This window comes from Pteropus alecto, unplaced genomic scaffold (genome assembly GCF_000325575.1).
Source record: "Pteropus alecto unplaced genomic scaffold, ASM32557v1 scaffold58, whole genome shotgun sequence".
Taxonomy (NCBI): domain Eukaryota; kingdom Metazoa; phylum Chordata; class Mammalia; order Chiroptera; family Pteropodidae; genus Pteropus; species Pteropus alecto.
The window spans coordinates 236,131-253,737 of record NW_006441950.1 but is presented as its reverse complement, the minus strand read 5'-3'; the positions used below and the strand labels follow the sequence as shown (position 1 = coordinate 253,737).

Genomic DNA, 17,607 nt, shown 5'->3' with positions numbered 1-17,607 from the left:
TGTAATGTTGAGAAAATATTCAGGGGGTGGTGTAGAGAAGACAGGGAGACCATCTTCATGGAGCCATCTGTCCATCAGCTCCACAGCTGCAGCTGTACAGCTGTGCCTCTCACAGTATGCTCATCTCCCATTGAAGGATTTCTCTGTAAGCTGCCTGGGACCAATGTGGGCAGCAGGATCTTCTTGTCTTTCATATTTATTTCCCACAACAAGACCTAGGAAAGTGCTCTGACAATCGCAGGTATTCAATAACATAATTTGATGAGTGGGTGAACGAACAGATGAATGAATTATGAAGGCAGCCAAGTTAGGTGCTGCCATGTGGAAACAGCAGCATGCACCAGCACAAGGATATCTGACCTTCTAGATCCTTACCACACTAAAACAGTGATTCTCAATCTTTTAGGACCTCTTGTGCCTTTTGAGAATGATTTAGTTTCAGATTAACGATCACACAGGCCTCAGGAGCTTCTGAGTGACAAACCCTAGACCAGTGGATGATTTTGCCCTCCATGGGACATCTGGCAATACCTGGACACATTTCTGGTTTTCATAATGGGGGAGGGGGATTACTGGCATCCTGTGGTTGGAGACCCGGGATATCGCTAAACCTCCAACAATGCACGGGTCGGCCCCCACAACAAAGAATGATACAGCCTAAGCTGTCAATACTGCAAAGGCTGAGAAACCCTAGTCTTATGCTTAGGAGGCATACTCTCCTTGCTCTTTCCCCCTTGAACTATACTCCTTTCTCAACTACACTCCTTTATCTTCCTAAGGAGAAAGAGCCATTCTAAAACAGGTGTCAACCATATCCAAGGCAGATGCCACCACTATATCTATGACGTGACATATCCAAGAACACTATTAACAGTGCAAATTTGCACTTTACGGTTTGCAAAGACGTCTTCTAATACATTCACTTGCTTCTCTCAAGAATCTAAGTAGCAACTAGGGGAGGTATCATTATACTCATCGTAGAGCAAATAAGGACACTAGATAAGCTAGTCACCATCCCTGTGAATTGAGGGTGATAAAGAAATTGAAGCTCAGAAACATTAAGTGACTTGTTCAAGATCACAGCAGGAAGCATCGGAGTGGTAGAGAAACCTCACATCAAGCTTTCTGATAGCCCCACCACTCTTTCTTTCACAACAGTGGGCTTCTAATGAAAAAGCAATGCACCAATTGAAGTGTTTGCCTCTCATTATCATGAGGAAGTTTCCCATGAACTACTAGGACAGCATCCATTTCCACCAGGAAGAATGCTTTCAGAGAACACAGAGCAGCAAGTGAGGAAGAGGCCACCAGGCTGGGCAGCAGGGTGCTGGAGGAATTGAAATAACCCTGGCAGTGGGGGCAAAGACATCAAAGCCAGAGGGTCTTCATATCCTACCCTAGAATGGTAACACTATAGCTCACTTCTGGGTCATTATTTCAGGTTGATCAAGATAAAAACATGCACATGGAGAAGCATCTGGGGCAGATTTCTCTGACATGATGCTTGGTTAGAGACTAGATTTTTGTTTTTAATGTGGTATTGTAGTACTTAAGACTAATAAGATGACAATGATAATTTTCCTTATAGACCCTCCCCCCCAAAATTTGGATATTTAGACACTGAGAGAACTTTGGGTCACTTAAGAGTTTTCAAAGGCTCCACAGAAATGTGACATTTGCATGCAATAGCCCTTTTAGGTTTAACCCTAATCCTACTAGAGACATTCACTGAACTGATCTTTTGAGCAGTATAATGAGGCACTCTGCATTATGGCTATGAATCAGATCACCTCGCTTTGGGTTCTGACTCTGCCAAATGGGTGACTTTGGGCCCATCACTTAATCTCTGTGCATCTCATCTATAAAACAGGGATGAAAATAGCAGTACCTATTTTATGGGGTTGTTGTGAGGATCATATGAGTTCTATGTGGTAAAGTCTCAAAACATTCCCTAGCATATCATAAGCTCCTTAGTGATATAATTTCGGGTAGTTCAATCTATTTTGGAATGGCACAAAAAGCTATGAAATGATAGTTTTAGTTGGTTGCCTTTCCCTCCTATCAATGTCAAACATGAAGGAATAGAGGAGGTGCTTTTCCTATTTTGCAATTTGGAACTCTGGGGAGCTTTTTCAGGTTATTTTTCAGTGTCTTTTACTTGAGAATTCACTTGAGACGAACTGGCATCCTAGCTCAAAGTAAAAACTTCTACTATCTTCAAAATCAGTGGGAACTGGGTTCCAAATCCAGCTCTGCCACTTCCTAGCATTAGGACCTTAGTCATGCTACTTAATCTCTCCAAGACTCCATTTTCCAATCTGTTCACAGAGGATAATACAGACTGACCTTCTAAGGCTAGAGTGAGGCTTAGATTTTATAAACTGCAGGAACATGAGGTTCAAAATATAACAGATCACAACTGCTGTGTTCTCTGTTTGCTCATCATCTTCAATTGGCCAGAATACAGAAGCTTTTTCCTTTATAGTCTCTGTGTAACATACTGTATACACCTGAGATGGGCATGACAGTGTCCCATAGGAGACTAGAATGTATGGTAAGATCCCCCATGATGGCATGAAATATAAATAAAAACTGCTATAATCAAAGCAGTCAGAATGGAATCTGCATTATCTAGTACATAAGTTTTCTTTTGTCAAGGATGATCAACTTGAGCAAGACTGAAACAAAATCTTGTCCCAGTAACCTCAGTACACACATACTGAAAATTGTTGTTAAAGGGCATTTTACATTCTTATTTATAAATATTCTTAGAAAAGCACTTTATAATAATTCCACTGATTCTGTAAATCAACTGTTCTTTTTTTACAGATGGGAAAAATATGAAGCCTAGTTTCAAGTCACACAGTAATATGTGAACAAATTGTAGTCAAGGCTTTTAATTTCTGGCTTCCAGCAATCCACTTTGCTGCTGACCTTTGAGCAATTCATTCTGACCTCAGCTTAATCATCTTTACACCAGCAAGATCCTAGGCCTGGACTGAATCACACCTACTAACCTGCTCTCCTGAAATTGCCTTGTCTTATCCTCTGGAGCCTCCACTTCTCCCCAGCTTGTGGTTTGTGTGTCTGTGCGACTGTCTGTGTGTCTGTCTCTGTCTCCCCCCTCTCTTTTTCCCTCTCCCTCTCTCCCTCCCCAGTCCCTCCCTCTCCCTCCCAAATCCCTCCCTCTCCCTCTCTCTCCCTCCCAAGTCCCTCCCTCCCCCTCCCTCTCTCTCTCTCTCTCTCTCTCTCTCTCTCTCTCTCTCTCTCTCACACACACACACACACCCACACCCACACCCACGTTGTGTAATACAATAGCCATTAGCTACAGTGGCTGAGTACTTAAATGTGGCTAATCTCAAATGAGATGTGATTTAAGTATAAAATACAGACCAGACTTTGAAGGCTTAGTACAAAAAAAAAGTACCATTCAACAAATAATTTTATATATTGGTTACATGCTGAAATGACAATATTCTGAATACATTTCAGTTAAATAAAATCTATTACTAAAATTAATTTGACCTGTTTCTTTTTACTTTTTTAATGTACCTACTAGAAAATTTTAATTAAATATATGGCTCACATATTTCTATTTGGCAATTGCTGGTCTATACTGAAGGTTCTGTAAAGGAACTTTGTGTCATTTGCACTGTACTCTCACCCCATTCCCTAAACTAGCATAGCACCTAATAGTAAGTACACAATAAATATTTGTTGAATTAATGACATCTCTAAATTTGTCTGTACACATGTTTTTCCATCTTTACATTGGAAATAGTGGTTCTATTTACAATACAAGATGGTCAGGATAATGTCATCAAGAAATTTATTACTTTCTTTGAAAAGTAAAATTATGACATGAGTATGACTGTTTTTACAGAAAAGGCTAAAATTAATTTTGAACCCTTAGGCAATCATTTGTATTCTGAAATATGTTCTTTGAATTATAATATAAATTACATAAATTAAACGCTGAAAAAGCTGAAGAACAAACAATTTAAGTGGAAAAACTGCAGAAAGAATCAAAGAAAAGCTGAAGTAGGACCACAGGTAATGGGAAGGCAGAGTCCACAAACTTGTGAAACTAGCTTTTATTTAAAAAACAGAAGGCTCATGGTGCTGATGGATTCCAGTACTAACCGGGACATAATGCAAGTATTTATCCGAAAGACAATCTGTTTCCAAACTTGATCACTACCCCACCACACCCTCACTCCTTACAAAAACACCCCCCACACAATGAATACAATTCTGATTACCAAAAATTCTCAGGTGTGCAGACCCAAAACACACAATAGCTCTTTCATAAATTGGGTCTACAGGACACAAGAAACACAACATGGACAGGTGAAGAGTTAAGTACACAGGACTACCACTTTCTCATCTCGACTCCAACTACTCCCTACTGGACCTAACACTCCAAGAATCAAATAACTGCTGACCCCACCACTAATCAAAAGAGAAAGCCACATTGTTATATCCACCAAATATGAAAGTTGAATGTATGTGGAGCTGTGGGTAAGTAGAATTCAATGGAGGAGGACAAACAGAAGAACAAAAGCTAACCTCTGATCCAGGACCATTTCAAAGACCTGTGAACTTGTCTTCGTTGAGGGCTTTTTAAGTTTTATAAGTCTGTCCTTTAAATCAGCAGTACCAGATCACAAAATCCTTAGCCTTGTGGTTGACATGAACACACGACATCCCAGGCAATTTTCAACTGCTAGAGCTGGAATCTGGTATTTTCCAGTGACAGGAAAGACAGAAGACTATTCCACAGCCTAGGAAAGGGGGCAGGAGGTTCCGGAGAAACAAGGAGTGGCGGGTGGGGGGTGGGAGGGGGAGCTGAACAGAGACAAAGAGAGCAAAAGGTTGCCCTTGTTGCAGAAGCCACAGAACCCAGTATATATCAGCTTTGAATCTCTTCCTTCACCCCAATCCCCCAACCCAGGTACTTAAGAACACCTTAGGACTTAGGCCTCTGTCAACTTCCCTCTCCACAAGCAAAACTTAATCTGTGCACACCGAAAAAAAAAAAAAAAATCTGGGGAGAAAGAGGAAACTACAGAAGACCCTTATTACTTCAGTTTACTAATGTGGGTGGTGACGCGTCAAGAGCCCCATTTGGGAGTGAAAGGGAGGGGAGAAAAAGAAGAAACCACAGTGCTCTAAGCTCTGCCGACGTCTCGGCAGAACAACTGTCAACGCTTTTAAAGGGCACGGCTTGTTCTTAGCCGCAAAACACAGCGGCTGGCAGAGTTGGCGGCGGGAGGCTGGTTACCCGGAAGCCGGCAGGGGGCCTGGAGGGGGGCGCCTCAAAAACACAGACTTAACGGTAACGGCTCCAGATATGTCGCCCCTCCCTCCCTACGTTAAAGTCGCGGAGAATGGGACGCCAGTGAGGCAGGTGGAGGAGCGAGGACAGGGCGACCGTCAGTTGGTTTTCGTTGCCCAGCAAACACCAGCCGGAGGGAAGGCTGAAAAGTGGAGGAAAAGACAGCACAGAGGAAAGAAAGACACGTTACCTTGTTCATCCCATTCCCCATGGTGACCGAATGCGAGCTCTTAAGAACTTTGGCAATGAGGTCGCAGGCTCCCTAATGGCGTGTTGCAAACAGGAGGGGGAGGAGCAGGTGGGGCGGGAGGGGAGGAGGCGCTGGGGAGGAATTTCGTGCTCGCAGTATTAACAACAACGACAATCGGGGAGGTCCGGGCGACTAGGCTTGCTACAGGGAACCCGGCACGGACGATAGGGTTTTCCGCTTCTCCGCCGCGGACTTCCTGGCTCGAGCCGGGCAGGGCTGCGACGTCCTTGCCGGGAAATGGTCTCGCTTTGCCCGTGAACTCCCCGCGTGAGTCCCGCGCGCCCCTCCCCTGCCGGTTCCTGGGACTTGTAGTCGGGCCCCTGGCGCCTTGCCGCGTGACCACCGCTCCTCCGCTGTCACGCGGGGAAAAGGAGCGCAGACCAGGGCTCCCCGGCAGCTGGGTACAGGGGTGGGTGAGGAACAGGGCTCCTAGGTGTCCGCGTTGAAGAGAAGGCGCGAACTACTGACGCCCAGTGGTCGGGCCGGGGGCCGAGAGCGCACGCGCCGCGCGAGCCGCCTGCGCGTTCCAAAGCCGTGCGGGGGCGGGGCCGGGGCCGAGGCCGAGGCCAAGGGGGTCGCTCAGGCTCTCCCCGCGCCAGCGGTGGCGTGTCGGGAGGGCTCGCTCCCGGAAAGTCAGAGTCACCAAAACTCCCGCAGGCCTTTTCCCCTGGGGCGACTCGGGCAGTGGGGGCAGGGTGCTGTTACGAGCAGTCACCGCCCTGCCTTGACTCCTTCGGTGAATCAGGTGCTAATCACCGCGGCTCCGTGCCCGGGTTTTCTGAAGGCGACAGATTTAGGCTGGGGTGGGGGGATTCCTGTGGTCCTCCCCCACCCACGAAGACCGAGAAGGCTCACCCGGTGAGGAAAGGTGGGATCAGTTACTCATCTCTGGAATGACCCTACCTCCCTACTCTGGAGGAGGGAGCAGATGGCCGGATTTCAGACCTCATGCCTTGGCTTTGGACGTCTAGTGTGTTCCCTTCTTTAAATTATAAACTGGCATCTGGTAGGCACTTGGGTGTGTTGATATAATTACTTCTGGAAAGCCCCTATCTTTGCTAAGCAGTATAGTGATGTCTACATTGTGATTCTGTCTGGAATAGAACATTTTCTAACCTGTAGCAGTTTTGAGTATTCCATCATCTTTAATAAACTCGTGACTGGAGACAGAATCCTTGCGATAGAGGTTTCTGAGTTTCATTTTTATATCCTCATCAACGCTCTGTGCATAGTAGGTGCTTAGTAAATATTTGTTAAATGAACACATGTGTCAATGTAATACAGCTGAGCTCACCCGTGCACCCATGACCTCATTTCATCTACTCCTTACTCATCAAGTTGCAAAAGCCACATTGGCTTTTTGTGTGTTCCTTGAACCTACCAGACTTCATCATGCTCTTGGGCCTTTGTGTAGGTTGTGCTCTCTACCTAGATATCTCAATCCCTAGCTCTTTGCATGTCGCCAAGTGTCACCTCAAGGAGGCTTTTCCTGAACACCCAATCTAAAGTAGATTCTCCAGTAACTATCATGTTAACTCTATTATTTTCTTCATAGCACTTAACATGATCAGACATTATTATACTTATTTGCTTACTTTTTATCTGTCTCACTAGAAAGCAAACTCCAGAGGAAACAGACCTTGCCTGTCTTATTCACTACTATAGTCACATAGCCTGGAGCAGTACCTGGCACAAGATAGGGGTTTGGTAAATATTTGTTGAATAAATTAATGATTTCAGGGGGCTGAGGAGATAGCAGTCGGGTTCTGAGGAATGCTGACATTTTGAAAACTTGTAGACTACATCTTGGTTATTTCTCTCCTTGTATACCATATCTTCTGGGCTATGACAGGTACCAAACCTCCACATGTAAGAAGCTCCCACTCAAAGTGTACCCAAATTGTCTACTATAGGTCAAATAAGACCCAGATCAGGCATCACCCTTCCTGCCCCTGGCTTTTGGTGTGCTCCTTCCCTACCACTTTCACTTCCTTTTTTCCTTCCCTCTTCCCAGTCACCTTGGCAGTCCTTCTCTTGCCCTTTTGCTCCTCACCATCATTATTTTTCCTACCTTACTGCTTATAGACAACACAGCTTGGTTAGAGGATTGCCTGGGGAATCCCAGACCAACCATTGTTCCTAAGTCTCAGAGTGATCTTGGGCAAGATGCTCAACTTTTCTGAACCATTTATTCCTCCTTAAAATAAGTATTGGACTATGAATTTTTAAAGGTCCTATCCAGCAATCAATGAACTACTCCTGTTTCCCTCCACTCTAATTGTGTCATTGTTGTAGTCAGTTTGAGAACACAACCAGTTTATAAGTTGGTATTTGCCCATAAATGACAAACATCCAATTTTTCTTCTGTCATTTGGAACATGTCCTTACTCATGCTTTTCTTGTAAACTTATTTCTCTAGCTCAGATCATCTGCTTAACAATCTCTCCAAGGCTCCAAACTTGCCATGGCTATCTCCTAACAGTCAAGACTGGCACTCTGGCTTTCATTCAGTATGGGCCTGTAAGATCCACATGCCCAGATTCTCAGTTTCAGATTTCAGATTCTCAATTTTTCTTTCATTTTTGGTTAAATGAGAAAAGAGGAGACCATTAACATAAGAAGCCGTGTCAGATTTTTAAAATTGTGTGTGTGGTGGGGAGGAGGGGGGCAGGTAGGATTCTCCATAAAAGGCTATCTCCCTGCACTCCCCTCCATCCTGTCCTAGAACCTAACTCCACCTCTCTCCATCATAACAGTAATTATCAATTTGTCACATCTTGCATTTCTATGACTAAAAAGGAAAAGAGAAAGTCTGATTCTATTTGGCAATATGTCCTGGTATTCTCTCTTTTCAAAGCACACAACCTCAGAGCTGAAGCTCTCATGCTGAACAGATGGCCTGCCCATTTCCAAGCTCCTTCTTTTCTTCTTTCTTTTATTCTCTGTATCTCCTGATTACGGAAAGAAGGAAGGAAACTCCTAGACAAAGCTGGCAATGCTTCACATCTAAAAAAGAATCTATTATTTGCATTCTCTCACTCATAAAATATTTTAAGGCATGATATGTCTAGTAGAATTTCACTCCATGTAAGATTTTTACTTTTACTTTTCTGCCTGCCATTTTTCTGTCTCTCAACACACCCAACACCACAAATTTTGACAACAACTCCCAAACAATTAAGCCTTCATGTGTGTACAGTGAGGAATGGTCTATCAGTTATGTGAGCCAGCTGCTCCATACACCATTAGAGTCAGCCAGATCATTAGGGGTGTTATTGATAATTTCACAGAATTGAGATAAACTTCTGCCCAAGTGAGAAGTAGTTATGTAATGTTCCTTGGCCTTTTGAACATACTATAATCCAGAGATTCTCAACCCCCAGTACTGCTGACATATGGGGCTGGATAATTTTTGTTGTTGTAGGTCTGCCCTATGCATTATAGAATATTTAGCAGTATTCGTGGCCTCTACTACTATGTCCCAGTAATACTACCTCAGTCATGACAATCAGGAATGTCCCCAGCCCTTGGAGAGCAAAATGCACCTCCTGCCACTATTACATGTACAACGGAGCCACAGGGATGAGATCTTTTAGAGATGAAATCTCTCTTTCTCTCTGTCATTCCTTCCTTCTCTTTTTCTCACTCGACAACCAGTTAAGTCTACATTAATAGATAATGTTAGTTCTCTGCAGAAGTCTTAGGCCGCACTGTCCAATAAGAACAAATTAAGAACAAGAAGTTAAAATGAGGAGCTAATCTAGCCAAAGGATGACTGAAAGTAAAAGAAAGGTAAAACCTAATAAATTGTGGAAAGAAGAAAAAAGGTGGAGTCTAGAACCACCAAAGCAAAAGCACGAGCATCTCCTGTTTCTCCAGAACTCTCTAGAAAGAAAGTACCGAGTTGACTGCTTCAGGCCATGCAGAGAAGCCCGACCACAAGGATGGGGCCCTCAATAATCTCAGCCTTGAAGATTTAGGTGCTGTATACTAAGGCTGATGACAACTGGCCCTGCCCTAATGAAGCTTGCAACTTTGGAAAGAAGGTATACTGACAATACACAGGCTACATGTTATGATCTGTAGGCTGACATTAGTGTCACCTTCCACCCAATTTTAGGAACTAGGGCTCTGTCTTATTTCCCTTTGCCTAATATTTTGTTCCATAGTCTGTTCAATATCTCTATTCCTCCATTCCATTAAAAGGCCACTGATTTCCAGCCCTCCAAGCAGTCTTCTGATTATGAACTTGATTTCCTGTTCCAATTTCTACTAATGAAGTATGAGGAGCTAAAATCTCAAAGCGTAGGCATCTGGAGAATGTGGGGTCAGAGCAGAGCAAGAAGAATGGATATCTAGTTAAGTAAGCAGGGCAGAGAGATGGGGTTAGAGAATCTGGGAGGAAGCGAATGGAAAATGCTAGCAGGCATGTGGTTGGGAGTCAGCAAAGTCTGTTGCATGTAGAATTTTTGGGAGGGTTGGCAGAGGCAAAGCCAGTCTGGGAGGAATGGAGATATTGAACAGACTATAGAACAAAATATTAGGCAAAGGGAAATAAGACAGAGCCCTAGTTCCTAAAAATTGGGTGGAAGGTGACACTATTGTCAGCCTACAGGTCATAACATGTATGCCTGTGTATTGTCAGTATACTTTCTTTCCAAAGTTGCAAGCTTCATTAGGGCAGGGCCAGTTGTCATCAGCCTTAGTATACGGCACCTAAAATAGTTTGTACTATGTGGGGAAATGTTCAGTTATTTGTTGATTAAGGAGAGAAAACACAACTGGGAGGTTGCTGCATTTATCCACGAGTAGGGTTCACCAATAATTCATCTTTTATATGCCAGATAATGAATATCGCATCTACCTGTCTTTACTTTTTTAGAGCAATGCAATTTCCATATGAGATGGCTCTGTCATCTAGGAGTGATTAAAGTCCTATTGCCCTTTGTGTTTTAAACTGATGCAGTGCACCCTGGTGAGAGAGAGGAGCGGTGGGGGGGGGCGGTAAAGGGGTAGAGAGAAAATCTTTGCACACAGTACTTTCATATATTGCTGTATTCTGCCCCTTGATTTGCAGCCATAGCTGTAGTTGGCAGAGCCCAATACTTTCTGTAGCTCTGCCCTTGACATCATGTTGTTCTTTGAACTTTGGTTAAGAAATCATTAGTGGTTTATGAACATCCATCTTGTAGGTTGGCTGTGGTTATTTTCCTTGTCTGGAATGATTTGACTTGACCTATGTACTTCCCTATTTTTGCCAAGGAAGGTCTATGAGGTAGCAAACAGGCCCTTTAAAACTTCATTGTTTAAAAAAAAAACAAAACTTTTTTTATGGTCGATGATCCCAGCTCAAAATAGCTGCCAAAATCTGAGCCACCAGTGTCTTTTTAGACTCAGTACAATAACATCTTTTTCATCTGGATCTGACAGGACTGGTATAAAATACAATTTGGCCCTTGCTTTTTTACACTAACTTACCTTAGATACGAAGAGACACACCCAGGAGCCCTTACCAGTTGCCTTCTATATAGTACCATGTTTGTGGTCTCCAAATCTTTATAAAACCCTACTCAAAGTGACCACATGGTCGGCAATCTAGTGGAGAGTGGGATAGTCCCTAAGTATCCCTTGATGGAGGATCCCATTGGTCCGTATTTACCATGCCTGCATGGCCAGCTGCTCTCTGAGAGGCACACTTCTGCTTCTTTAAATGCCTGCAAGGGCCAGGGGCAGCCCAGAATTGAAGACATAAGAGAAAATGGCAAGGGAAGTCCCAGCTCTGAGAAATGATTGGGCAAAAGTAGCCCCTCTTAGAGAACCTAATACCCAGCTACTAAATGTTCCTTTAGAGTTCTTCTCTAGTGAAGACCTTTGTGTTGGTTAGTTTTGTTTGTCTTTCACCCTTTTATGTAAAGCTGAAATTAAACTAGATTTGAAGACATTTAAAAATGTCTAGGTAGGGGTCTGCAGGGAGAAGGTGGTTTCCTCAGAGAATGGAATGTCCCAAGAGAAATTTCATTTGTGAGAGGGGAAGTCCATTTCATATGACATAATGGTGTCATCGTTTAACACTCTGTTGGGTTTTACATTTGTTAATATTTATCATTATTTCAATTAATTATTTATCATTAAAACCCTGTGAATTATGAGAGAGCCATCATAAATAAAGTGCTTCTCAGGCTAGATGACAGACCAGGATCATTTCTTTCTTATACACAGCAGACCACTTGTATTTTCTCACTGGTCTGCAGGAGACGACCTACCCCTGTCCAGACAAACCATCTCACCCAAAGCCACATGGCATTATTCAGACTGGTACCCTTTAAATGCCAGTTGGCTTGTACTTTTTAGCATCTTTGTCATACCCTTTATATACAGAGCTTCTCTTCAGATCCATGCAAACTATGACTAACACAAGAACACCTGCAAAGAGGATCAAGTGATTACAGCAAAAGGTATATTCAATTCACAGGAAGTTAGGGTATATTTCTTTCACATTTCAAATACCTATTAACCTCTAAAAAAGGGCAAGAAAGTCTGAGCCCAAAGCTTGCCCTGATCCACTGATGCATAACTTTCATACTGTACAGACTTGAACAGTGTCTCAACCTAAAAACGTTTCTATTTGAGTCTCCCCACTTCTGCTCCAAAATACAAGGGAGTGCTTATGTTAACTCTCTGGTAATTAAAGTGTTAATGAAGGTGCTTTTTCTCCTACCAAAGTCACAGTTTGTCTTGAAGGCATATGAGATCTCTATCTCTACAGACAGAAAAACTGGTGACTTTTAAATGACAGTTGCCCCTCCTGCTTGTCAAGGTTTTGTCTGGTAGCCCAACAGGTGAGCAGGTACGTGGATGGGTAGAAAGACAGATATATAAGACAGTGTGATATGTGGACATCTTTCCTTATTGCAATGCATTTTAAAATATGTTCAATTGAAGATGATCTTTTGCTTTAAAAATATCACTATTTTTGTTGCAGTCATAACAATTAAGCAAATGAGGCAGGAAGCTCTCTGCATTGTGGTTATTTTACTCAAGCCGTTGTATGAAGCTTCTTTTTAGTATAGGTATGTGTGTTCTTTTTTCCTTGAGTAATAACCATTCTAGAACTTCTGAGTCAGTGTAATTGTTGATTCTGATTGCCAGGATTACATCTAACTATCATAGATAGGGCTGCAGAAGCAAAATGTCTAAGAAAGAGGTCAGCAGAACTACTTTGAAACAGACTATGCTCTCTTCTAGTTATCAATTAAGTGTAACAGTTTCACAGAATTAAGGTAATAATCCCTTATCCCTGTTTACCTATTCCCTATATAGTTTATGTTACCTATTCCCTATATAGTTTATGTATAGTTTATGCTGGCATCAGCCACTTTCTAGTCTTTTTAATTTTGTAGGATTTCTTATTTCTAAGATATTTGGTCGCTACATAAAAGGAAGGTTCTTTGACTTCGTATGAAGCATCTATTATGTGTGGTGCCAGACTGTCCCAGTTTGCCCAGGATTTCCTTGGTTTTAAAACTGAAAGTCCTATGTCCCAGGAAGCCTATCAATCCTGAACAATCCAGGACAGCTTGTTATTCTAGAGCGATTACAATGTTTGAGGGGAAATATGTAATTTTTAAATTAGAAAAATACTTAATTATCATTTAAGCACCTTCCTTTTTATTTAAAAATAGTTCTATGTGTGAAATGTTGAAAAGGAGCAGATGCCTCCCGTTATTGGTCAGAGCCAGGCAGTTTTCACCTGCCCTGTACACAAAGTAGGGACTATTCTCTCCTAGAGGTTTATAGTGGGCAATTGATACTTTCCAAAAGGGAAATATTGGCTGAAGAAACTTCAATGTCAATATTTCTTTTAGAAGTAAAATACAGTTTGCTTTGTCTCCAAAGAAGTCATAGTTGAATATTCTTCCTAGAAACTATCTCATAATAACCATGAAAGCCTAATATATTTTCCTTGTAATATTAAATTGAAGAGATCACAATGCTTGAGAGTGAGTACTTATTTAAAAGGACATGGACAGTCTCCTAAACGTGGTTAGATTTTATAAAGTGGAGGGTTTGAGTATACGAATACATTAATTAATCATCTTCTTTCTCATTATAAATCCACTCACTGCCTACTGACCCTCAGCTTAGTTACTACTCTCCAGGTAACATGGTCTTGGATGTCCTTGTACACATTCCCCATCTCCAAGCATTGAGGTGGCTTTTTTATTCATTCAATCAATGTTGAAAGCTTATTATGTTCTGGGTATTGTTCCAAAAGCTGAAGATACAGAAATAAAAACAAAACTTCTCCCACACTTAACTCACATGTATTTATGTCAGTGGTAAAGAGGGACTTATACATAAATAATTTCCATGTAATGTGGTGTACTATGAGTTTGTAAGACTTGCTTTGGGAGGTTTGAGAAGGGCACTCGTAGAACTATCTCAGCTGGTTCTTCTTTTCTGTAAAAATAGGCATCCTTACATTTCTGTATTTCTAGTATGCAAGTTCATTTCAAACACACGCTCGTGTGTTTGAAGGACAATTTTGGCTATTTAGAACCAGGAACATAAGACTGACCTGTCTCAATACCACATTTTGGAACTCTTGGTTCATAAAGTATCATTTCCAGAAGGGTGGTGAAGTAGGAAATGATACATGTACCTTATTCCTAGACATAATAAGGGTGGTGCCAGAATGTGCTCTTGCTTGTAAGCCAAAAGGGCTTTTCGTGGCTTCCTACCTCTCACCATCCCCACCCACTCTCCTTGCCCTTTATGGAATTCTCACAGATTCTCACCATTTTCAAGGGAAGCTTTGAACTTTAGAGACGCTGCAAATAAATACAAATGAATACATGCATGCATGTATATATGTGTATATACATGCATGTGTGTGTGTATATACATATACACACATACACATACACATACACATACACATACATATACATATACATATACATATACATATACATATACATACATAGATATACGTACATATATATTTGAGAAATATTCAGCCTTGTGAAGGGGAACCTTTTCGCTTGCATTTTTTGAAGAAAACTTGGCCTCAGGAGATAGATGGTTAGTAATGAGCTAAATCAGCAAATAAAATTTAGCATATATTGAAGAAAATTGAGCTACAAAAGTTGAAGCAATTTTGAAGATCGTAAGATTCTAGATGAGGCACTGAGGCACCAAAATATTAAATGATTTTATTAAGGCTATAGATAAGCAGGATCAGAAAATATGTGCTATTCCAGGGTTCTGCCATCATTACCTAAGCCCTTCCTCTGGGATTACTCCCACCTTCCCACTATCTAGCAACTAGAAGGTTAACCCTCAGTATAGTTTAAATCCCTCAAGACTTTAAAAACTGCTCCAATTCCAAGCTGCTTTTGTTTGGGTGCATCAGGAGCCATGATATAGTAATATTTTGACTATCCATCCTGAGATGGATGGATAAGATTCTAACCAAAGGCAAGGAAGGCAACAACTACTTCAGCTGGAGGAAGGTATGTGACACAAAAGCTGGCAGCAGTGGTATGTTTCAGGCTGGAAAGTAAGTGATGGTGATGGGCCTAGTGGGACCATGAGAAATTGAAGGGAGGTTAAGGCTGAGTGTGGATGTCTTAAATACTACATCTCTCTGAGGATTGGTTATTAGGAAGATTAAACTGACATTAGTACTGAAGGCAGAAGAGATGGGTAACAATGAGATCCACTAGGATGCTATTTTCATAGTCTAGAAGTGAGACTGAAAAGAAGGTGATAGAGGGAACGTAGGGCAAGGGGAGCATTAGTCAATGATTAAATTGTACTACAAACATTGAACACCTACTATACACCAGATATCAGGCAAAGTCTTAAAGATACTAAAGTAAAAAAGCATGGTTTTCATCCCTGAGGAACTTGTAGTTTCATGAAGTCAGACAGTTGCCATACTGTATGCTAAGCATTGGGGACAGGAGAGAGAAGTGGCTAAGGGAACTCACAGAGAAGATATTATACCAGTATCTGAGCAGGAAACTAAATTCAGTCAGATAGTTCAGGTCATTGAAATGAGGAATTACCTCATGAAAGGTGTGTTAGGATTGAGAAAACCCAAAGTAACTGCTGACCAGCAGGAAACTACTATAGTGGGAAGCTGTTGCCATCCCTAGGCCTGAAGTGGGTAGAGGAAGAATAGATTGATTGGAGCCCACTAGAGGCTGAAGCCATGGCAGTGGGCCATGTGACTGGAGCGGAGTGTTATGGGTTTAATCATGTCCTCCAAAATTCATAGGTTGTAGTCCTAATCCCCAATACCTAAGAGCATGACTGTATTTGGAGATAGGGTCTTTTCAGAGATAATTAAGGTAAAATGAAGTCATTGGGGTGGACACCAACCTGACTTGTGTCCTTATAAAAAGAGGAAATTAGGACACAGACAGAGGGAAAACACAGGGAGAAGACACAAGTCAAGGAGAGAGGCCTCAGAAAAAAACAACCTTGCTGATAACTTTGTCTTGAACTTCCAGTTTCCAGAACTGTTAGACAATAATTTTCTGTTGTTTAAAGAAATAACAGATGTTATTGGCCCAGTCTGTGGTACTTTGTTACAGCAGTAGCCCTTGCAAACTAATAGAAAGAAGCTGCCACTGCCAGAAACGTGACGTGATCATGGAGGCTAGGAGAAAGAGATGCTCTGGCCGATCTCACCAACTGCCCTCTGTTCTCACTCAAAAGCCAAAACCCACATGGAAGCCAGAAAAGTTGCCCAAGTGATGCATTCCATATCTGTAGTCTCCCAGCTCACTGAGAGGACAAAGAATGATAAGAGTGGATTCAGGGAGGCAGGGATTAAGACATCTCATGAAGTCTTGAGAAATCAAGAAAGCTACATGGAGGATGTGACTCTTGAATTGAATCTGGAATACTGAATTAATATAAATAAAGCACCCAGAATCCTACTTAGGCCATAATAAGAGCTATATATGGTATTGTTATTGTTTTCACTACTAAACCCCTTTTAATTATTATTTCTATTTCTTGCTAGCAATCTTGGAAGGTCAGTCTTAATGTCCCCTTTTTACAGATAAGAAAATTAGGTTCAAAGAGGTTGTTCAAATGGCTAAGCCAGCTTTCATGCTCAGGCCTGCCTGGCTCAAAAGCCACCAGTTCAGTTTGCATCCCAGAGAGTATAGTCATCAGCCAGATGGTAAAGCCTGGATAAAGGATAGTTTCAAAAGAGGATGTTATAGACACAAAGGCAAAAGCATTTTGGCAACAGAGACTGTCACATGTTCGGGGATATGAAGTGGTTTACCAAGGTGGGAGTATAGAATGCAAAGAGTGGAAAGGCAAGACGTGAGTAGAAAGGAGGCAGAGCCAGATGAAAGACATTCTCATATACCATGCCAAGAAGTTTGGACACTTTCTCAAAGAATTGGGGAGTTTTGAAGGATTTTTATTTTATTTATTAAATTTATTGGGGTGACATTGGCTAATATAATTATATAGGTTTCAAGTATGCAGTTTTATAATACATCTTCTTTTTTTTTATGCCTACAGCACCTGGTCTTCCTAGGTGGTCTCCCATCCAAGTACTATCCAGGCCTGACCCTGCTTAGCTTCCGAGATCAGATGGGATTAGGCGTTTTCAGGGTGGCATGGCCATAGACTCTATAATACATCATCTGTATATTGCATTGTGTGTTCGCCATCCAAAGTCAAATCTCCTTTCATCATCATATAGTTGATGAACATTTTGAGGGCCTTGCAGAAAATGTCATATTCTAGGTGAGACTGAAGATGGGGAAATCTTAAAAGGTCTTTGCAGAAATCTAGGTGAAAAATAATAAAGGCCTTAAATAAAGATTGGCAGTGAGGATGGAGGGAAGAAGGCTGGTTGAGGGAAAGGGATAAGAAAGAATTCATAGGACTTGAAGACTAATTGAATGTTGGAAGTGGGAAGGAGAGAAATAAAAGGGTTACTCCCAAGTTCCTAGCTTGGGAAACTGCATGGATGGTGGTG

The 17,607-nt window shown here is 41.9% G+C and overlaps 1 protein-coding gene and 1 non-coding gene across 8 annotated transcripts in view; both read right to left on the bottom strand.

The window, feature by feature from the left end:
- Positions 1 to 6,072, bottom strand: part of DUSP22 (dual specificity phosphatase 22) — a 57,312-nt gene extending 51,240 nt beyond the window's left edge. For 4 of the 7 annotated variants that reach the window (XM_006918858.3, XM_015594822.2, XM_015594821.2 and 1 more), the window contains exon 1: positions 5,532 to 6,072. In XM_006918858.3, coding sequence (XP_006918920.1) covers positions 5,532 to 5,552 — 21 coding nt within the window. In that variant the 5' untranslated portion in view covers positions 5,553 to 6,072. The remainder of the gene's footprint in view (positions 1 to 5,531) is intronic. The other 3 variants (XR_003048447.1, XM_006918857.3, XM_015594824.2) reach the window with 1 other exon arrangement.
- An 11,063-nt stretch (positions 6,073 to 17,135) lies between these two features.
- Positions 17,136 to 17,254, bottom strand: LOC112485460. The gene has a single exon (XR_003048448.1). It is a non-coding gene; the product is annotated as a 5S ribosomal RNA (ribosomal RNA).
- Between the last annotated feature and the right edge of the window lie 353 nt (positions 17,255 to 17,607).